At 34.6% G+C, this 17,881-nt stretch overlaps 1 protein-coding gene across 1 annotated transcript; it reads right to left on the bottom strand.

Annotated features, from left to right (window-relative positions):
- Nucleotides 1–9,837: 9,837 nt before the first annotated feature.
- Nucleotides 9,838–11,255, bottom strand: LOC107460079 (bZIP transcription factor 11). Its single transcript, XM_016078402.3, has one exon. It carries the CDS (start codon nucleotides 10,646–10,648, stop codon nucleotides 10,142–10,144), a length of 507 nt encoding a protein of 168 aa, XP_015933888.1. The 5' UTR covers nucleotides 10,649–11,255; the 3' UTR covers nucleotides 9,838–10,141.
- Nucleotides 11,256–17,881: the final 6,626 nt, after the last annotated feature.

Here is a 17,881-nt window from a genome sequence, read left to right as displayed (position 1 = left end):
TAACTATATGATTCATCTTAAGTTTTGAAGTTGTAACATCTTTTATCCTTTTACATTTTTTAATTCTTTAAATAGTTATTGACTTACATGATTAAAAGTATCCCGATCAATGATGATATACCTAGCTATCCAGAACGGGATGGAAATTTTCAATGGATGTGGCCCATGTGTAATTTTACTCATAGAACTTGTAAAAATTTCACTCCATTTCTACTTCCCAGAAGAACATATCCTTATCATGATCATTGGAAACTACACATGCATCATATTAAACTATAAGTTGTGGGCCATTCTTTCTTTGTATGCTTCGATATGAATTTCTTGAATGATAGGCGGTTGCTGTTGGGCCGACCGTGGAGAGCTCTCGACAACCGGGGAGACTTCGGGGAGGAATCAAGTGAGAGAACATAAGATGAGAAGATACCACATCCAACTCAAAACCTTAAGGTGTCAAGTAAATGGGTCTCTCATCTTATAAACTCCTCACTCTTCTTTGCTTTCTTTGATGTGGGACTAATTTCGACACTCCTCACACTTGCAACACTAACAATCTCCCCCTCAAGTGTGAGCCTCCACATCAAGCATCAACTCCCCTCTAGCTCCTCCACCACCACGAGTATTCGTCCATCACACCGCTGCAAAAAACCGCAGGACACGCCGTCCGGACCACCTTTGCCGGGAAGACTTTCGATGCTTCACCTTGAATACCCCTTAAAACCACCAGACCGATTAACCATCGGCTCTGATACCACTTTGTTGGGCTTGGGCCTCACAAAAGAGAGAAAAAAAACCCAACAAAAGGATGTGGTGTCTTCTCATTTTATGTTCTCTCACTTGATTCCTCCCCGAAGTCTCCCTAGTTGTCGAGAGCTCTCCACGGTCGGCCCAACAAAGTGGTATCAGAGCTTGTTGGTATTTTTCTGGGCTTGTGATTCTGTGACCAATGGAAGCTAATACTAATACTAGTAGGATGATCACTCTTAATGGTCCTAATTATGATTTGTGGAAGTCAAAGATGGAAGATTTGCTTTATGTCAAAAATTTTCATCAACCAGTTTTTGGTACAGAGAAGCCTAATGATAAATCTGATGATGATTGGACTTTGTTGCATAGACAAGTCTGTGGATATATTAGGCAGTGGGTTGACGATAATGTGTTGAACCATATTATTGGAGAGACACATGCTCGGACCCTTTGGATTAAACTTGAACAGTTGTATGCTCGAAAAACTGGGAATAACAAGATGTTTTTGATCAAGCAGTTATTGGCTTTGAAGTATACAGATGGGACATCAATGACAGATTACTTGAATAATTTCCAAGGAATTATGAATCAGTTATCTTCCATGGGCATCAAATTTGATGAAGAGGTTCAAGGATTGTTACTTCTTGGCTCCTTACCAGACTCGTGGGAAATTCTCAGAATGTCATTGTCCAATTCTGCTCCTGATGGTGTAATCTCTATGGATCTTGCCAAGAGCAGTGTTTTGAATGAAGAGATGAGAAGAAAGTCACAAGGTACATCGACTACACATTCAAATGTTCTTGTTTCTGAGTCTAGGGGGAGAAGCAAAAGTCGAGGTCCTAAAGGTAGAGATCAAAGCAGAAGCAAGTCTCAAGGAAAGTATAAGAATATTGAGTGTCATCATTGTGGTCAAAAGGGACATGTGAAGAGATTTTGTTGGCAGCTAAAGAAGGAGAAAGCCAAGGCAAGTAAAGACAAGAGCACAAATAAAGATGATGGTACCAAGGAAGACAAGGTTAATGTAACTCATGATGATTTTCTTGTTGTTGAGGAGTTTGAATCTGTTAACCTTGTTGATAATAGCACTAGTTGGGTGATTGATAGCGGTGCTTTTATTCATGTTACATCTAGAAGGGATTTGTTTACATCTTATACTCCTGGTGATTTTGGTGATGTGAAAATGGCTCATCAAGGTGTTACAAAATGTGCTGGTGTTGGACAGGTTTGCTTAGAAACCTCCAACGGTACCAAGTCGACTTTGAAGCGTGTGAAGCATGTTCCAGATATTTGGTTGAACTTACTTTCTGTTGGTAAGTTGTGTGATGAAGACTTGGATAGCTCATTTTCTTGTGATAGCTGGAAGCTCACCAAGGGTTCCATGGTTGTTGCTAGAGGTACAAGACACTCTACTCTTTATTTAACTTAAGCAAAGATTATGAAAGATGTTGTTAATGCTGTTGAGTTTGTTGATGAAACTGATTTATAGCATAAGAGATTATGTCATATGAGTGAGAAGGGTATGAATATGTTATCCAAGAGGAATCTTTTATCTGGTTGTAAGGTTGCTTTGCAAAAGTGCAACCATTGTTTTGCTGGAAAATAAAATAGGGTTTCTTTTAAGAGCCATCCACCTTCAAGGAAGCCGGAGATACTTAACTTGGTGCATTCTGATGTATGTGGGCCGATGAAGACAAGAACACTTGGAGGGTCTATCTATTTTGTAACCTTTATTGATGATCATTCTAGGAAATTATGGGTTTACACTTTAAAGACCAAAGATCAAGTTTTGAATGTGTTCAAGAAATTTCAAGCTTCGTTGAAAGAGAAACTGGGAAGAAGTTGAAATGTATTCGTACTGACAATGGTGGTGAGTACTCAAGTCCATTTGATGCTTATTGTAAAGAGCATGGTATAAGACATCAGAAGACTCCTCCGAAGACTCCTCAGTTGAATGGCTTGGCTGAAAGGATGAACAGAACATTGGTTGAAAGAGTTAGGTGCTTGTTGTCACAATCTGGATTGGCAAAATCCTTTTGGGGTGAAGCTTTGAGCACTGTTGTTCATGTCTTGAATCGGACACCATGTGTTCTCTTGCAATTTGAAGTTCCAGAGAAGGTATGGTCAGGTAAAGATGTTTCTTATGATCATTTAAGAGTCTTTGGATGTAAAACTTTTGTTCATATTCCCAAAGATGAGAGATCTAAGCTTGATGTAAAGACTAGGCAGTGTATTTTTATTGGCTATGGCATGGATGAGTTTGGTTACAGGTTTTATGATCCTGTTAACAAGAAGGTGATTCGGAGTAGAGATGTTGTCTTTGTTGAAGACCAAACATTGAAGGATGTTGATCATGCAGAGAAGCCAATGGTTCAGCCTAGTGATGATTTTTCTTACTTGGATATTACTCCCTCTATGGCTATAGTAGAAGATGGTAGAGTTGAAGCTCAAAATAATGAGCATGATACAAGTGCAGGTGAAGATGGAACAGTTGATCCGATACTTGATGAAGTTAGTGGTGATGATCAAGATGAAGAAACAGCTTTAGAAATTCCTGCAAATGCACTTAGAAGGTCTACAAGAGAGAAAGAATTCGTCAAGTTATTCTCCACATGAGTTTGTTTTGTTGACTGATGGGGGAGAACCTGAATGCTTTGGAGAGGCTATTGAAGATGAAAGCAAAGCTCAATGGCTTGAAGCTATGCAAGAAGAAATGAAGTCCTTGCTTGCGAATGATACCTATGAGTTGGTGAAGCTACCGAAGGGTATGTGAGTTTTGAAGAACAAATGGGTATTCAGAATCAAGAATGAAGAACACAATTCTATGCCTCGGTATAAAGCTAGATTGGTTGTTAGAGGCTTTAGGCAGAGAAAAGGTGTTGATTATGAGGAAATTTTTTCTCCTATTATGAGAATGTCATCCATTCGTGCTGTGCTTGGATTAGCAGCATCTCTTGATTTGGAGATTGAGCAAATGGATGTGAAGACAGCTTTTCTTCATGGTGATTTAGATAAGGAGATCTACATGGAGCAGCCGGAGGGCTTTGTTGTTAAAGGAAAGGAAGATTTCGTGTGCAAGCTTAAGAGTCTTTATGGGTTGAAGCAAGCTCCAAGACAGTGGTACAAGAAGTTTGAATCTGTTATGGGGAAGCATGGTTACCGTAAGACAAATTCAGATCATTGTGTATTTGTGCAAAAATTTTCTGATGATGATTTTATCATTCTGTTGCTTTATGTGGATGATATTTTGATTGTGGGCAAGAATGCTTTGAGGACTAATGAGTTGAAGAAACAGTTGAGCAAGTTCTTTGCTATGAAGGACTTGGGTCCTGCCAAACAGATTTTAGGCATGACTATTACTCGTTATAGAGATTCCAAGAAGCTTTATTTGTCACAGGAAAAGTACATAAAGAAGGTGCTTCAAAGGTTTGGCATGAATGATGCCAAATGTATTGCTAGTTCTTTTGCTCCTCATTTTAAGTTGAGTACCAAGCAGTGTCCAACCACTGATGAGGAGAAACAAGCAATGGATGAAATTCCTTATGCCTCAGCTGTTGGAAGCTTGATGTATGCTATGGTGTGTACTAGACCAGACATTGCTCATGCGGTTGATACAGTGAGTCATTTTCTCTCTAATCCAGGTAAAGAACATTGGAATGATGTTAAATGGATTATGAGATATCTCAAAGGTATAACTAACTTGAGTTTGAGTTTTGGTGGTGAGAAACCTTTGCTAGTTGGCTTTACTGATGCAGACATGGCAGGAGATATTGACTCTCGAAAGTCTACTTCAGGTTATTTGGTCAAGTTTGTAGGGGGAGCTATTTCATGGCAGTCAAGGCTACAAAAGTGTGTTGCACTTTCTACCACAGAGGCAGAGTTTATTGCAGCAACTGAAGCATGTAAAGAGTTGTTGTGGATGAAGAAGTTTCTTGCAGCACTTAGTTTCAAGCAAGACCGTTATGTGTTGTTGTGTGATAGCCAAAGTGCTATTCATCTTGCCAAGAATTCTACTTTTCATCCAAGATCTAAACATATTGATGTTAGGTATCATTGGATACGGGATGTGTTAGATTCCAAGTTGTTGGAACTTGAGAAAGTTCACACTGATGACAATGGTGCTGATATGATGACAAAAGCATTGTCAAGAGAAAAGTTTGAAACATGTTGTTTGATCGCCGGAATGGTGAGGGCCTCCACCTAGTCGAGAAGAAGGAGATTTGTTGGGTTTTTTCTCTCCTTTGTGAGGCCCAAGCCCAACAGTTGCATGCAATTTTTATTATTGCTGACTTATTCCTCTGAATTGTAAAACTATAAGGTAAAACAATGGTTGTAGTTGTGGAACCTACTACAAAACAAAGGCGAGTAGTTATGCTGTCTTAACCTTGTATATAAAAAAAATTTAAAAAGTAAAAAGGTTCTCTACAATTATATAAACAAATTTCGATATGTGTTTCATATTTTTGGAAGAGACCAAAAAGTAATTTCATTGGTTCTGTTAAAATCTTAGGAGTTGCATCAATGGGGCCAAAGGTACAGGGACAAATTTGGATTTGGGTTTATAACAAGTATGGGCAAGTGGACATCGCAGAAGATACTTGATGATGAGGTGAAGGTAAATATTCAGGTGTTTAATTTTGTGTATATTTGTGTCTGACATATATAATACCATTAAATAGAACATATCAGTCTTCATCTTCTCTGTTGTCAAATAGACCATCTACTCGTCCACCTCATGCGGACGCCAATGCCATTGTTTAAAGAAGCCTCCGATTTTAGTTTTAGCTTCAGGTGTACTGAATGTGATAAAGATTTATATTATTATAACTTATGTGAGAAACTTTTTATGCCATTAAGTTGTAGTTATGAAGTCATGATTTTCTTTGTTTTTTATTTTATTTTTATTCACTCTATTTGTTGGGATTCATGTGTATCTGGGTCTATCAATTTAGTTTTATAATCACTAAAGTCCAAAGCTTGTGAAGTGGACATAAAGCTACTGGCATTGGGGTAGGCGGTGGATTACGTAGCAATCTTCCATCTATAAAACTTTGAATTTTGATGTTTCAATGAAAGCTCGTAGCTTCACTTTGTTGGGTTTTTGATAATTTGTGGCATTTGTGGTTATTTACTTGTTTGGTTTAGTTTACTGCCAAAGGAAAATTGATACTATTGGTGTCACTACAAGTGCATTTTATGGATTCAACAATAATATGTTTTTTTGCCCATCTTTTGAGAATTGATTTTTCTTATTACTTCTATATTGTGCATATATGTCTGTCTCATTAGACATGTTAGCTTTTTTTTTTAAACATAAAAACCATAAAAGAGGAATTGCATATATGAGCTTGGCTGTGATGGAATAACATGCATGTGTAATGCTTAGTCTTTGTAGGATGAAAATATTATGAAGGCAGAGGGCCCTTGATTTGAGATATTTCTTAGTGTAAGTTTTAAACTCAACTTAGCTCCTAACATTTATTGAATTAGTTAACTAGTATGATTATTTAGCATTTTTGTGTGCATAGAATTATTTTGTGATGGAAGGACATGAAAATATCAAGAGCCTCATTTTTTTCTTGATGCTATTCTCTAGTTAGTTTCATGGATAATTTTCTCATTATTTTTTTATTGATGATGTATTCTGAATATTGTCTATCTGGATGACCCCTTGAAATTTTTATTTATGTTTATGGCTTCCATTTGAGTATTTGTTGGCATATCATATCTATTTTGCTCAACCCTCTATTTTATTTCCTTAATGCGTGACATACTATTTTTTCAATTGTGCTTAAGAGTTCCTCCAGCTATGGCTCTGTCCTTTGGAGATGATGTATAAAATGGTAGAAATCCAAGTCTCACAAGTGCAATGCAGTTAATCGAATGTGTTCCTACTACCTTGCTCTATTAGCCACTAATTCAATTGGCTGGAGCAGCTACTGATGACACTGCATTTGGTGTTGCAGTTGGAAGTAAAGGAAGAAGAAACCTGCCTCGCGCAACATTTGATATTCGAACCACACTTCTACTACTAATTATTGGTTAATAATTTTTGTGTTGAAATCTGTTGTGAAATGGTTGCAAGTTACTTTTGTTTTTATTCTTATATTGATTTAAAAGAATGCTTTTGCTTAACCGATGTTTGATAAAATGCTTCATTGTTATATTTCATAATTTTGTGTGCCTGAGTTTACTTCCTTTCATTTTTCTACTTACAGTCTTAAGATTGCAATGTTTGTAATCTATTAGGTTCAAAGCAGCAGCAAAGAAGAAAAAGAGACATGCGATGAGAGTGCTCTGAGATATCTATTTCAACGACAGGGTGAGGAGTTGTCGCCAAACATCGTTGCAGGGATGAATTTCGTGGAAGGACAGAATAAAAATAGAATCCTAGGATTGGACTTATTTTGGTTTGAAGAAAACATTTTTTTGAATTTGATTATGCAATTCTTAGTAAGAGATTTACTATATTGATATTTTTATAAATATATTATTTTGTTTTTTAGTTAATTTAGTTGTTTTTGCCGTTTAGATTTAATGGCTTTAGAATATTTAGATTTATAAGTTTAAAAAATATAAAAAAGGCAAAAAATATATCTTTAAAATTAAACCAAAAAAGGTAGATTTTTTAAAAGGAAAATCCAATTTTTTTTAATTTGATTCGGAATTAGCGGCAGTTTTATAATCGCCGCAAAAAGCCTTAAATTAAAAAACCGTGATAACATTACGGCGGTTTTTCAACCGCCGGTAAAAAATGGACTAAATCATAATATTTGTATATTGCGGCGGTTTAAAACCACCGGTTTAAAATCACCGCTAAATTAGTTGCCGCAAAATACTGATTCAGCGGCGGTTATACCAGCGGTTGCTGAAAACTGCCGCAAAATCATCTTTCTGCGCCAATAACCAGGGCGATTCACTAAACCGCCAGAATTTGATTTTGTGGCGGTTTAAAACCGCCACCAATAGAGGAAAGAACCGCTGCAAAGCAGCGCCACTATTGTAGTGAATGTGGGAGTCAAATTCTATTTTGTGTAGGTAGTAATTCATTTACCAACAATAAACTCCTAAATAAGATTGCAATCTATAATAAATTAATTTTTATCTTCTTGCTCTATCAGACTATAAAAAAAATATTAAACCAAAATATAACTTTGTTTTTTTTTAAAGAAACGGTAATATACTTGACTATATCATCAATAGATGATTCTCACTCCACAAAAGTACTAAAGTATTAAATTGACAAATTAATTAATGAACACTCGGCCTAACTTGATTTTCAAATATTTTAGAGTAACGTATCATTTTTGTTCTTAACGTTTGGAATATGTTATATTTGTGTCTCTAACTAAATCGTCTTATTTGTATCTTTAACGTTTGTAAAAGTGATTCAATAATATCCTACCGTCAATTACACATCATAAGCTTTAGTTTGAGTTTTGAAAATCTCTTTTTGAAATTAGAATACGTGTTTGGAATAGAATCGATGATCCACTCCGAAAAATCACTCTTCAAAAGTTGAAACTAATCAATGCAACATTTACATAATTCAGTTTTCGAGGGACATATTGAACCTAAACACAAATAGTGGGTACAATATTGAAATCGAACACATTCAAGTGAGACCTAATTGAGAATTAATACATTCAAGTGAGAATATTTGAAAAATACAATCTGATTTGTTAGTATAATTGACAGCATGATAACATTGAATCACTTTTATAGATGCTAGAGATACAAATAAGATGATTTAAATGTTAGGGATACAAATAGGATTTACCCCAAATGTTGGGGACAAAAACGATACTTTACTCAAATATTTAATTGTCTTTTATGAGTTTATTGTTTTATGAACTTTATATTTTAAGGTAAAATATATTTTTTAGGTTTCTGAAGTTTGTCAAAAAAAATTAAAAATATCCCTAAGTTTTATTTTGTTTCAATTTTATTCCTAAAATTTTCGATTTGCAATAAATATATCCCTAACAACTTAGAAAATTTAGGACCAATCTAATAATAATGCATGACAATTATATTTGATTTGTTTGTATTAAAAATTATTCTTTCGAAATTGTTGCTAAATTGATCCTAAATTTTTTTAAATTAGCTGTCACGAGTATATTTAATGCAAATAAAAATTTTTTAAAATAAAATAAAACTTAGTGATATTATTAAAATTTTTAACGAATTTCAAAGACAAAAAATATATTTACAGTATATTTTATTATCAACAAAATTAAATTCCTACCAAACACTACAGTTATCAACTTAGGGATAAGTATTGTTTTGGTCACTAACATTGAGGGTCAAAATTGAAATCGTCCCCAACATAATTTTTTATTTAGAATAATGCTTAACATTTTTTTCGTATTAAAATCGTCCTTTTAATTTTTTCCAGACAAAAATACCCTCCACCACTACCGGCACCTTTACCTCCACCACCAGCACCAGCACCTCCACCACCAAGAATAACAACATCAATGAAATCAACACAAATTCAACAAATCAAGGAATAAAAAATTCAACAAATCAACACAAATTCAACAACTAAATCAACACAAGCAGAAGCAAAAAGCAGAAAAAATCAACACAAGCAGAAGCAAAAAGTAGAAACCGAAGCAGAAACAGATGCAGAAGCTCGAGCACAAAGCCAAATCAACACAAGCAGAAGCACGAATTGAACAAGAAGCAGAAGCAGGAACTCAAGCAGAAGTTCAAGCAAAAGCAGAAAACAGAGGCCAAAGCAAGGAGCAGAAGCTGAAGCAAGAAGAAAAAGCAGATGCAGAAGCGGTTCTAGCGGCGGCTCGTGGGCGGACCGGCGACGATGCAGGTGTCGCGATGGTGGCGGCGTCCCCCAAGACGTGTTCTTTTTTTTATTTTTTAAAATTCTATAATTTTTTTATTAAAATAAAGATAGTTTAGGAATAAAATTAAATATTTTATTAAAAAGAACGATTTTAATACAAAAAAACGTTAAGGATAATTTTAAATAAAAAATTACGTTGAGGAAGATTTTGATTTTGATCGTCAACGTTAGGAATCAAAACAATACTTATCCCTATCAACTTATCATACAAGAAGTATGAGACTGAAACATACTAATGAACAACCAGTACTTTTTTACATTAATTGAGAACACACTAACATACATATATATGAATTATACTTAAAAGTTAAAAGCACAAATTACACACACTGAGACTGAGGTCCCTTCTTTTTGCCCACAATACATCATTTCCAACCACTTTTCCAACTTCTCTTATCTAATATATAACACAATAATAATCTCCCCCTAACTATGTGCTACATATTTTCACCCTTACTCAAGCTCATAATTAATCCACCATAATTAAGCAATATTCCAAGGAGAACAAGAGCACACACTGGTAATTTCAAATCATCAATTGACCCACTGATATATGTCTGCTGCAGCAGAAGCTGAAATTGGTTGGTTGATATGATTGAACATATTCATATTATTGCTGAAGAAATTTTCAGCAGCTGGTGTTGGTGGCAGAAGATAATCATATTGTGTTTGTGTATGATGATGATGAAAGGGCAGATTAGGTGGTGTTGTGTTGATGAGATGAACGATATGATTGAGTGATTGAAGCCTCTGAGAAAGTTCTTCCAACTGGGCCCTAAGGATTGAATTTTGAGACTCAACACACAAATATTGCTGTGTGGTGATGTCTATGCCTTTAAGGATTTCACTCTTTTCCTTTCCAAGCTTGCATACCTCACTCATAAGATCATCCATGTGATTCTGCTTCCTCATCCTTGATCTTCTCGCTGATTCCCTATTCGATTGCTTCCTCTTCTTCTTCCTTTCATCCATCATCATCAACAACATATCCTCCTCCGAACCCGAGCTTTGAAGGGTCGAGTTTCCACTCGATGAAGCCATGGTTGTAACAGAATATAATAGAACAATGGATTGAGACGCAGGACCCCAGAAAAAGAGTGAGATAATTTGATTACACTACCTTATTGGATGATGATTAGTCTTATTTATTATTAATAGTATTATACAATAGCGTAAATGAAAGAGAAGATTAATGAGAAAACATAGAACCAATAGAGGAAGACAACAGAGAAAGATTGAACAAGGTGGGTCCTGCGCCTGAGGGAAGAATTGATCATAAAACCGGAACGAAGGATTTCACTCAGAACTGGAGACATGAATATGAATAAACAGCGTTAACAAATCAGTGGCAGCAGCATGAAGATTTGTTGGTTTCCTGCAATGAAGAAATGAAAAGAAAGGGATGGAGATTAGAGGTTATAGAAGAAAGAAGAAGCAGAGGAGAAGGGGGAAGTTGTATAGGTGAGTGAAGGGTGGTTTTATAGAAGAAAAAGAAGAAGAAGAAGAAGGTGAAGGGGACAATGGAGGAAAAGACGTTGTACTAGAAAACCAAAGTGATAGGAAAAAGAAGAGAAAGAAAGAAAGAAAGTTTGGGCAAAAAGAAAGTGGAATTGGAATTGGAATTGGAATGTGCTGCTACGCAGCCTACAAGGTTTGATGGAACAGAGAGTTGATTGGGTATGTGTGGTACAAACTCATTTCATTCTACAATTTAAAATTAATTTATTCATTATTTATTTGGTGGGTTTAGATCATTCTTCGGGTTAAAAATATAAATAAACGGTGAATGCTAATCTGCTTTAGAAGAAGTAATAAGTATAATATTATGTAAATTCTAAAATTTAAATTTTAAAGATTAAATCTTAAATCTTAAATTTTAAATTTTAAATTTTAAACTATAAATTTAAATTATTAATAATAAATAAAAAAATTCAGTACTCCTTACTTAATAAAAAATGTTTAAGGATGAACTAATAATTAGTCATTTATTGTTAATGTTAACCAAAAGTCCAAAACCATTGGATTCATCTATATTACTTGGTTGGATGCATGATCTTAAAGCTATTTTTAAATGGAATGTGATGTCTTATGTGTTGATAATAACATATTAAAATTTTCTTCCGTTTTAAAAAGTTTGATACATTAAAATCATAGTTTTTTTTTTATTATTATTTAGGCAAAAGTAGGTGGAACTGATTTTTTCCGCAAATTAATTAAAATAGTATCTAAATAAAGATTTTTGATATATTAAATAACTGGATTAAGATATTTTATCTCATCGTCACTGTATTGCACATTTGGTTCTAGCCTTCTACAACCAAACTTAAAGAAAAAAAAAATTTTCTTGAACCATCCATATTTGTTTTAATTTGTATATATAGCCATCATCAAATATTGCATTCTTCGTAATGCTCAATTCCATATAAGGACAACATATACAAATCGATCGTTACTCAGAAATGCAAATGAGACAGAAAAGATGGAATAATGTCATCAAATTCATGAATGGTTCATCATTATTATGGGCAATACACAAATTAATTAATTAATACTACACCAATGTATATAGTCCCGGAACCTAATTTAATTGTTGTGATTAATCCATGGATGGAATATTCCATTGTTCGAAAGAAAACTAGAAAAGCGTGTCGTACAAACAATCCTACATCATCACATCACAATAATAGCAAAGTAAAAGGGAAGGCAAAAGAAAATGGCAACATATAAAATTGTGTGAAATCCTGTGTTATTGTAAATGGAATTGTATGTTCACACTTTACAGCTCAAATGAGTTGTTTTTTTATCCTTGTTATCTGATAGCGACTTCTGGGAGGGTCATTTAATTGGTGTACACATTAAACTTTGTTTGATATACTGATATACATGTTTACTTAATTAACTCTATTTTCTTAACAATGTTGATTGAATTATTAAAAACTCGAGTGATTTGTTGAATTGTTGCAATGAAAGCACATTGCAGCTCATACGAATGTATCATGAATTTATTTTAGGAGAAAATGACACTTTTCCCGAAATATTTAAGTGATATTCTCTCTTTTATATTTTTAATGTATATATATTTTTTCAAGAATTAAATAGCATACACTTAGTCTATTTAATTACAATATTATTTAATAATTACTTTTATGACACTAAAAAAATGACTTTTTTGGCATTTATTGACGTACACCTCTTTCACTTCAATTATCCCTCGTCTTTTCCGGGGTATGAATATCAATCACGATTAAAACTTCTATAACCCCTTTAAAATTGATGTTGTTAATATTGGGACGTCTCACGATTCCGAAACTCCTAACAATTCTTAATCCATTGAACTCCTAAAACTTGTGACGATTAAGTGGATGAAGCAAATTCTCTTGAGAACTTCGAGAACTCTGACCAACTTATCGTCAAGGGGGATGCCTCTAACGAATCTGTTCTTCCTTATGAGCTAACTCATTTTTCATTCTTTCTTTTTTAAATATTGCTATAGCCTCAGCATCAAATACAACATTACATCGAGAGCACAAAGACACATCTCGATCCTTCAATTTCTGCTACATCAAAAATTCTAACAACCCCTCGCTAACATTAGGGTACACTGGTCGAAAATTAGCTTCAAAATCTCCTAAAACAGTGTCAAATTCATAAGTGAAGCCAGCCATGTTGATCCCTAGGAAAATAGACTCGGCAAAATTTGCTCCAGCATCGAAAGGATCAGTATCAACTTTCATATCTTTTTTGCCATTATCGAACTTCAATCTTCCCTCCATAATTACTTCTTAGATCAAGTCCCTGAAACGAACACAATTATTAGCTGAATGCCTAGTTGCTTAATGAAATTTACAATAAGGTTTCCCTTTTAAAACTTTTATCGAAAGCAACGTCTTGCCTACTAACAATACTAATTGTTTATCTCTAAGTAACATATCAAATATTTGATCTGATTTCAAAAATATCGAAACTACACTTTTTTCCATTTTTTCCACTCTTATATTTCACATCATTAGATTTATCAACACCTGTAATTTTCTTAAGCAAAGAACAAAAATAAGATGGACCTTTCTTTAATTTAGCCAAATCGATTTCAGGAAATTCAAAATCAGATTACTCACTCAAGGATTTCATCTCAACATACAAAACGTTTTTCTTTCGAGCAAAGGTCTTACTTTTTAACTTTTTTATCACTTTTTAAATTTTTCTTTTTCTTTTCGAAGGATTTCTACCTGTGATGAGCGGATATTTTATACGCTTTTTGGGGGTAATTTCATGTAGATTTTAGTGTGTTTTAGTTAGTTTTTAATATATTTTTATTAGTTTTGAGAAAAATTAATATTTCTGGAGTTTACTATGAGTTTGTGTATTTTTCTATGATTTCAGGTATTTTCTGGCTGAAATTGAAGGAGCTGAGTTAAAATCTGATTCAGGCTGAAAAAGGACTGCTGATGCTGTTGGATTCTAACCTCCCAGAACTCGGAATGGATATTTTGGAGTTACAGGAGTCCAATTGGCGCGCTCTCAATTGGGTTGGAAAGTAGACATCCAGGGCTTTCCAGCAATATATAATAGTCCATACTTTGCGCGAAGATAGATGACGTAAACTGGCATTAAACGCCAGTTCCATGTTGCAGTCTGGCGTTCAGCGCCAGAAACAGGTTGCAAGTGGGAGTTCAACGCCAGAAACAGGTTACAACCTGGCGTTCAACTCCAGAAACAGTCTAGGCACGTGAGAAGCTTAAGTCTCAGCCCCAGCACACACCAAGTGGGGCCCAGAAGTGGATTTCTGCACTATCCATCTTAGTTTACTCATTTTCTGTAAACCTAGGTTACTAGTTTAGTATTTAAACAACTTTTAGAGACTTATTTTGTATCTCATGACATTTTTAGATCTGAATTTTATACTCTTTGACGGCATGAGTCTCTAAACTCCATTGTTGGGGGTGAGGAACTCTGCAGCGTCTCGATGAATTAATGCAATTATTTCTGTTTTTTATTCAAACATGCTTGTTCCTATCTAAGATGTTCATTCGCGCTTCACTATGAATAAGGTGATGATCCGTGACACTCATCACCTTCCTCAATCCATGAACGTGTGCCTGACAACCACCTCCGTTCTACATTAGATTGAATGAGTATCTCTTAGATTCCTTAATTAGAATCTTCGTGGTATAAGCTAGAATTGTTGGCGGCATTCATGAGGATCCGGAAAGTCTAAACCTTGTCTGTGGTATTCTGAGTAGGATTCTGGGATTGGATGACTGTGATGAACTTCAAACTCGCGAGTGTTGGGCGTAGTGACAGACGCAAAAGGATCAATGGATCTTATTCCGACATGATCGAGAACCAACAGATGATTAGCAGTGCTGTGATAGAGCATTTGGACCATTTTCACTGAGAGGATGGGAAGTAGCCATTGACAATGGTGACACCCTACATACAGCTTGCCATGGAAGGAGCCTTGCATTTATGAAAGTGAGGAAGCATTATGTTACAGAAATTCAGAAGACAAAGCATCTCCAAAACTCCAACATATTCTCCATTATTGAGTAACAATTATTTATTTTATGCCCTTTCACTTTTTACAATTGAACTTAAAAAACATTGTTGTTGGTATCCTGACTAAGAATAATAAGATAACTATAGCTTGCTTCAAACTAACAATCTCCGTGGGATTCGACCCTTACTCACGTAAGGTATTACTTGGACGACCCAGTGCACTTGCTGGTTAGTTGTGCGGATTGCAAAAGTGTGATTGCAATTTTCGTGCACCAAGTTTTTGGCGCCGTTGCCGGAGATTGTTTGAGTTTGAACAACTGACGGTGAATCTTGTTGCTTAGATTAGGAAAAAATTATCTTTTTTACTAGAATTGCATCTTTTATTATCCCTTTTAAAAATATTTCAAAAATATTATTTTTTTTCTTTGTTTCTTTTTTCTTTTTCTTTCTTTAATTGAATTTTCGTTTTTTTTATGAGTTTAGTGTCATGTTTTAAGTTTGGTATCAATTGCATGCTTGTCTTTGTCTTTTAATTTTCGAATTGCATGTTCTTTATTTTTCCTTGATCTTCAAATTGTTCTTGTCAATTTTTCTTGTTTGATCTTTGGTTTCTCTTATTTTGTGTATTTTTCGTGTTTTCCTTGTGCAATTTCAAAATATTAGTTTTCAAAAATTTTTATTTTTATTTATTAAAAATACCTTTTTAAAACACGTTAAATTTATAGCTCAGTTGGCTAGAGCGTTGGCTTATGTTCTTGGCAATTGGGTATCTTTTTTTTAAAATATTTTTCAAAAATAATTTTTCTTTGATTAAATCTTGTGCCAAACTTTAAGTTTGGTGTTCTCTTGTTAATTTTCTTTAATTTACGAAAATTTATTGTGGTTTCCTAAAAATTTTAAGTTTAGTGTTCTATCTTTTGTTCTTGTTGTTCTTGTGAGTCTTCAAAGTGTTCTTGAGTCTTCCTTATGTTTTAATCTTAAAATTTTTAAGTTTGGTGTTCCTTGGTCTTTTCCCTCCAAAATTTTTGAAAATAAGGAGCATTAGATCTAAAAATTTTAAGTCTTGTGTCTTTTGTGAGTTTTTCTCTTTCATCATTAAATTCAAAATTCAAAAAATATCTTTTCTAACTATTTTTAAGCCATATTTTCAAATTTTTTTTATAAAAATTCAGATTTCAATTTCAAAATTTTTCAAATCTTATCCTTTTAAGATTTAAAAAAAATGATATCTTTTTCGAAAATATCCTAACCACTTTCTCTCTCCTCACTTTTTCAAAAATCTTCATAAAATATTTTTAAATTCTTTTTTATTTTATTTTTATTTTTATTGTCGTCTTTATTTTATTTTATTTTGTTATTATTATTTCGAAATTTTTATATATAATAAAATAAATAAAATAAATTCACATCATCTCCCCTTTCTCCATCATGGACTTAAGTGGAAATAAACAGTCCAGAAGGACTCTGGAGTCATATGCTAACCCCACTACTGCTTCATATGGGAGTAGTATATGTATACCCTCCATTGGAGTTAGTAGTTTTAAGTTGAATCCTCAGCTCATTATCATGGTGCAGCAAAGTTGCCAGTATTTCGGTCTTCCACAGGAAGAACCTACAGAGTTTCTGGCACAATTTTTACAAATTACTGACATAGTACATGATAAGGAAGTAGATCAGGATGTCTACAGATTGTTACTGTTTCCATTTGCTGTAAAAGACCAAACTAAGAGGTGGTTAAATAACCAACTTAAGGACAGCATAAAGACATGGAAACAGCTGTCAGAAAAATTTTCGAATCACTATTTTCCTCCAAAACGGATGACACAGCTAAGATTGAGCATCCAAGGCTTCAAACAAGGAGATAATGAATCTCTTTATTATGCCTGGGAGAGATACAGAGAGATGCTAAGAAAATGTCCCTTTGAAATGTTTTCACAATGGGTGCAGTTAGACATCTTCTACTATGGACTTACAGAAAGAGCTCAGATTTCTCTAGACCACTCAGCTGGTGGATCTATACACATGAGAAAGATAATAGAAGAAGCTCAAGAGCTTATTGATACAGTTGCCAGAAATCAGCATCTGTACCTAAGCAGTGAATCTTCCATCAACGAAGAGGCTAAAACAGCAACTGCTGAACTCAGTTCTACAGATCAAGCTACTGAATTCAATCAGCAATTAGATTTTTTAACAAAACAGTTAGCCAAATTCAAGGAGATATTACAAGAAACAAGAATGGCTAATATGAATGTGGAAATACAGTTAAAGCAAACTGAACAGCAGTTATCAAAACAAATAACAGAAGAGTGCCAAGCAGTTCAATTAAGAAGTGGGAAAACATTAAATACCTCACTTCAAGGCAGTAGAAAGCCAAGAAATGAACAGACTGCTACCCAAAATCCCTCTGAGGACAGTCAGAGCCCAGAGAGGAATAATTCTGGCGCTCAAACGCCAGAAAATGGGTGGGAAGCTGGCGTTGAACGCCCAACCCATGCTCAGTCCTAGTGTTCAACGCCAGAAACAAGCAAGGAGTTGGCGTTGAACGCCCAAAGGAAGCACAGTTCTGGCGTTCAGATGCCAGAAACAGGTAAGGAGTTGGCGTCTAACGCCACTCCAGCTTCCACCCCTGGTATTCAAATGCCAGTGGGGGATCAGACACATGCAAGTGCTGATAATAACCCTTCTAAAAAGGCTTCTTAACCCACATCTGTAGGCAATAAACCTGCAGCAACTAAGGTTGAGGAATACAAAGCCAAAATGCCTTATCCTCAGAAACTC

This window comes from Arachis duranensis, chromosome 8 (assembly GCF_000817695.3).
Source record: "Arachis duranensis cultivar V14167 chromosome 8, aradu.V14167.gnm2.J7QH, whole genome shotgun sequence".
NCBI lineage: Eukaryota > Viridiplantae > Streptophyta > Magnoliopsida > Fabales > Fabaceae > Arachis > Arachis duranensis.
Note: the sequence above shows the minus strand (reverse complement) of the source record. Positions and strands in the feature narration are given on the sequence as shown.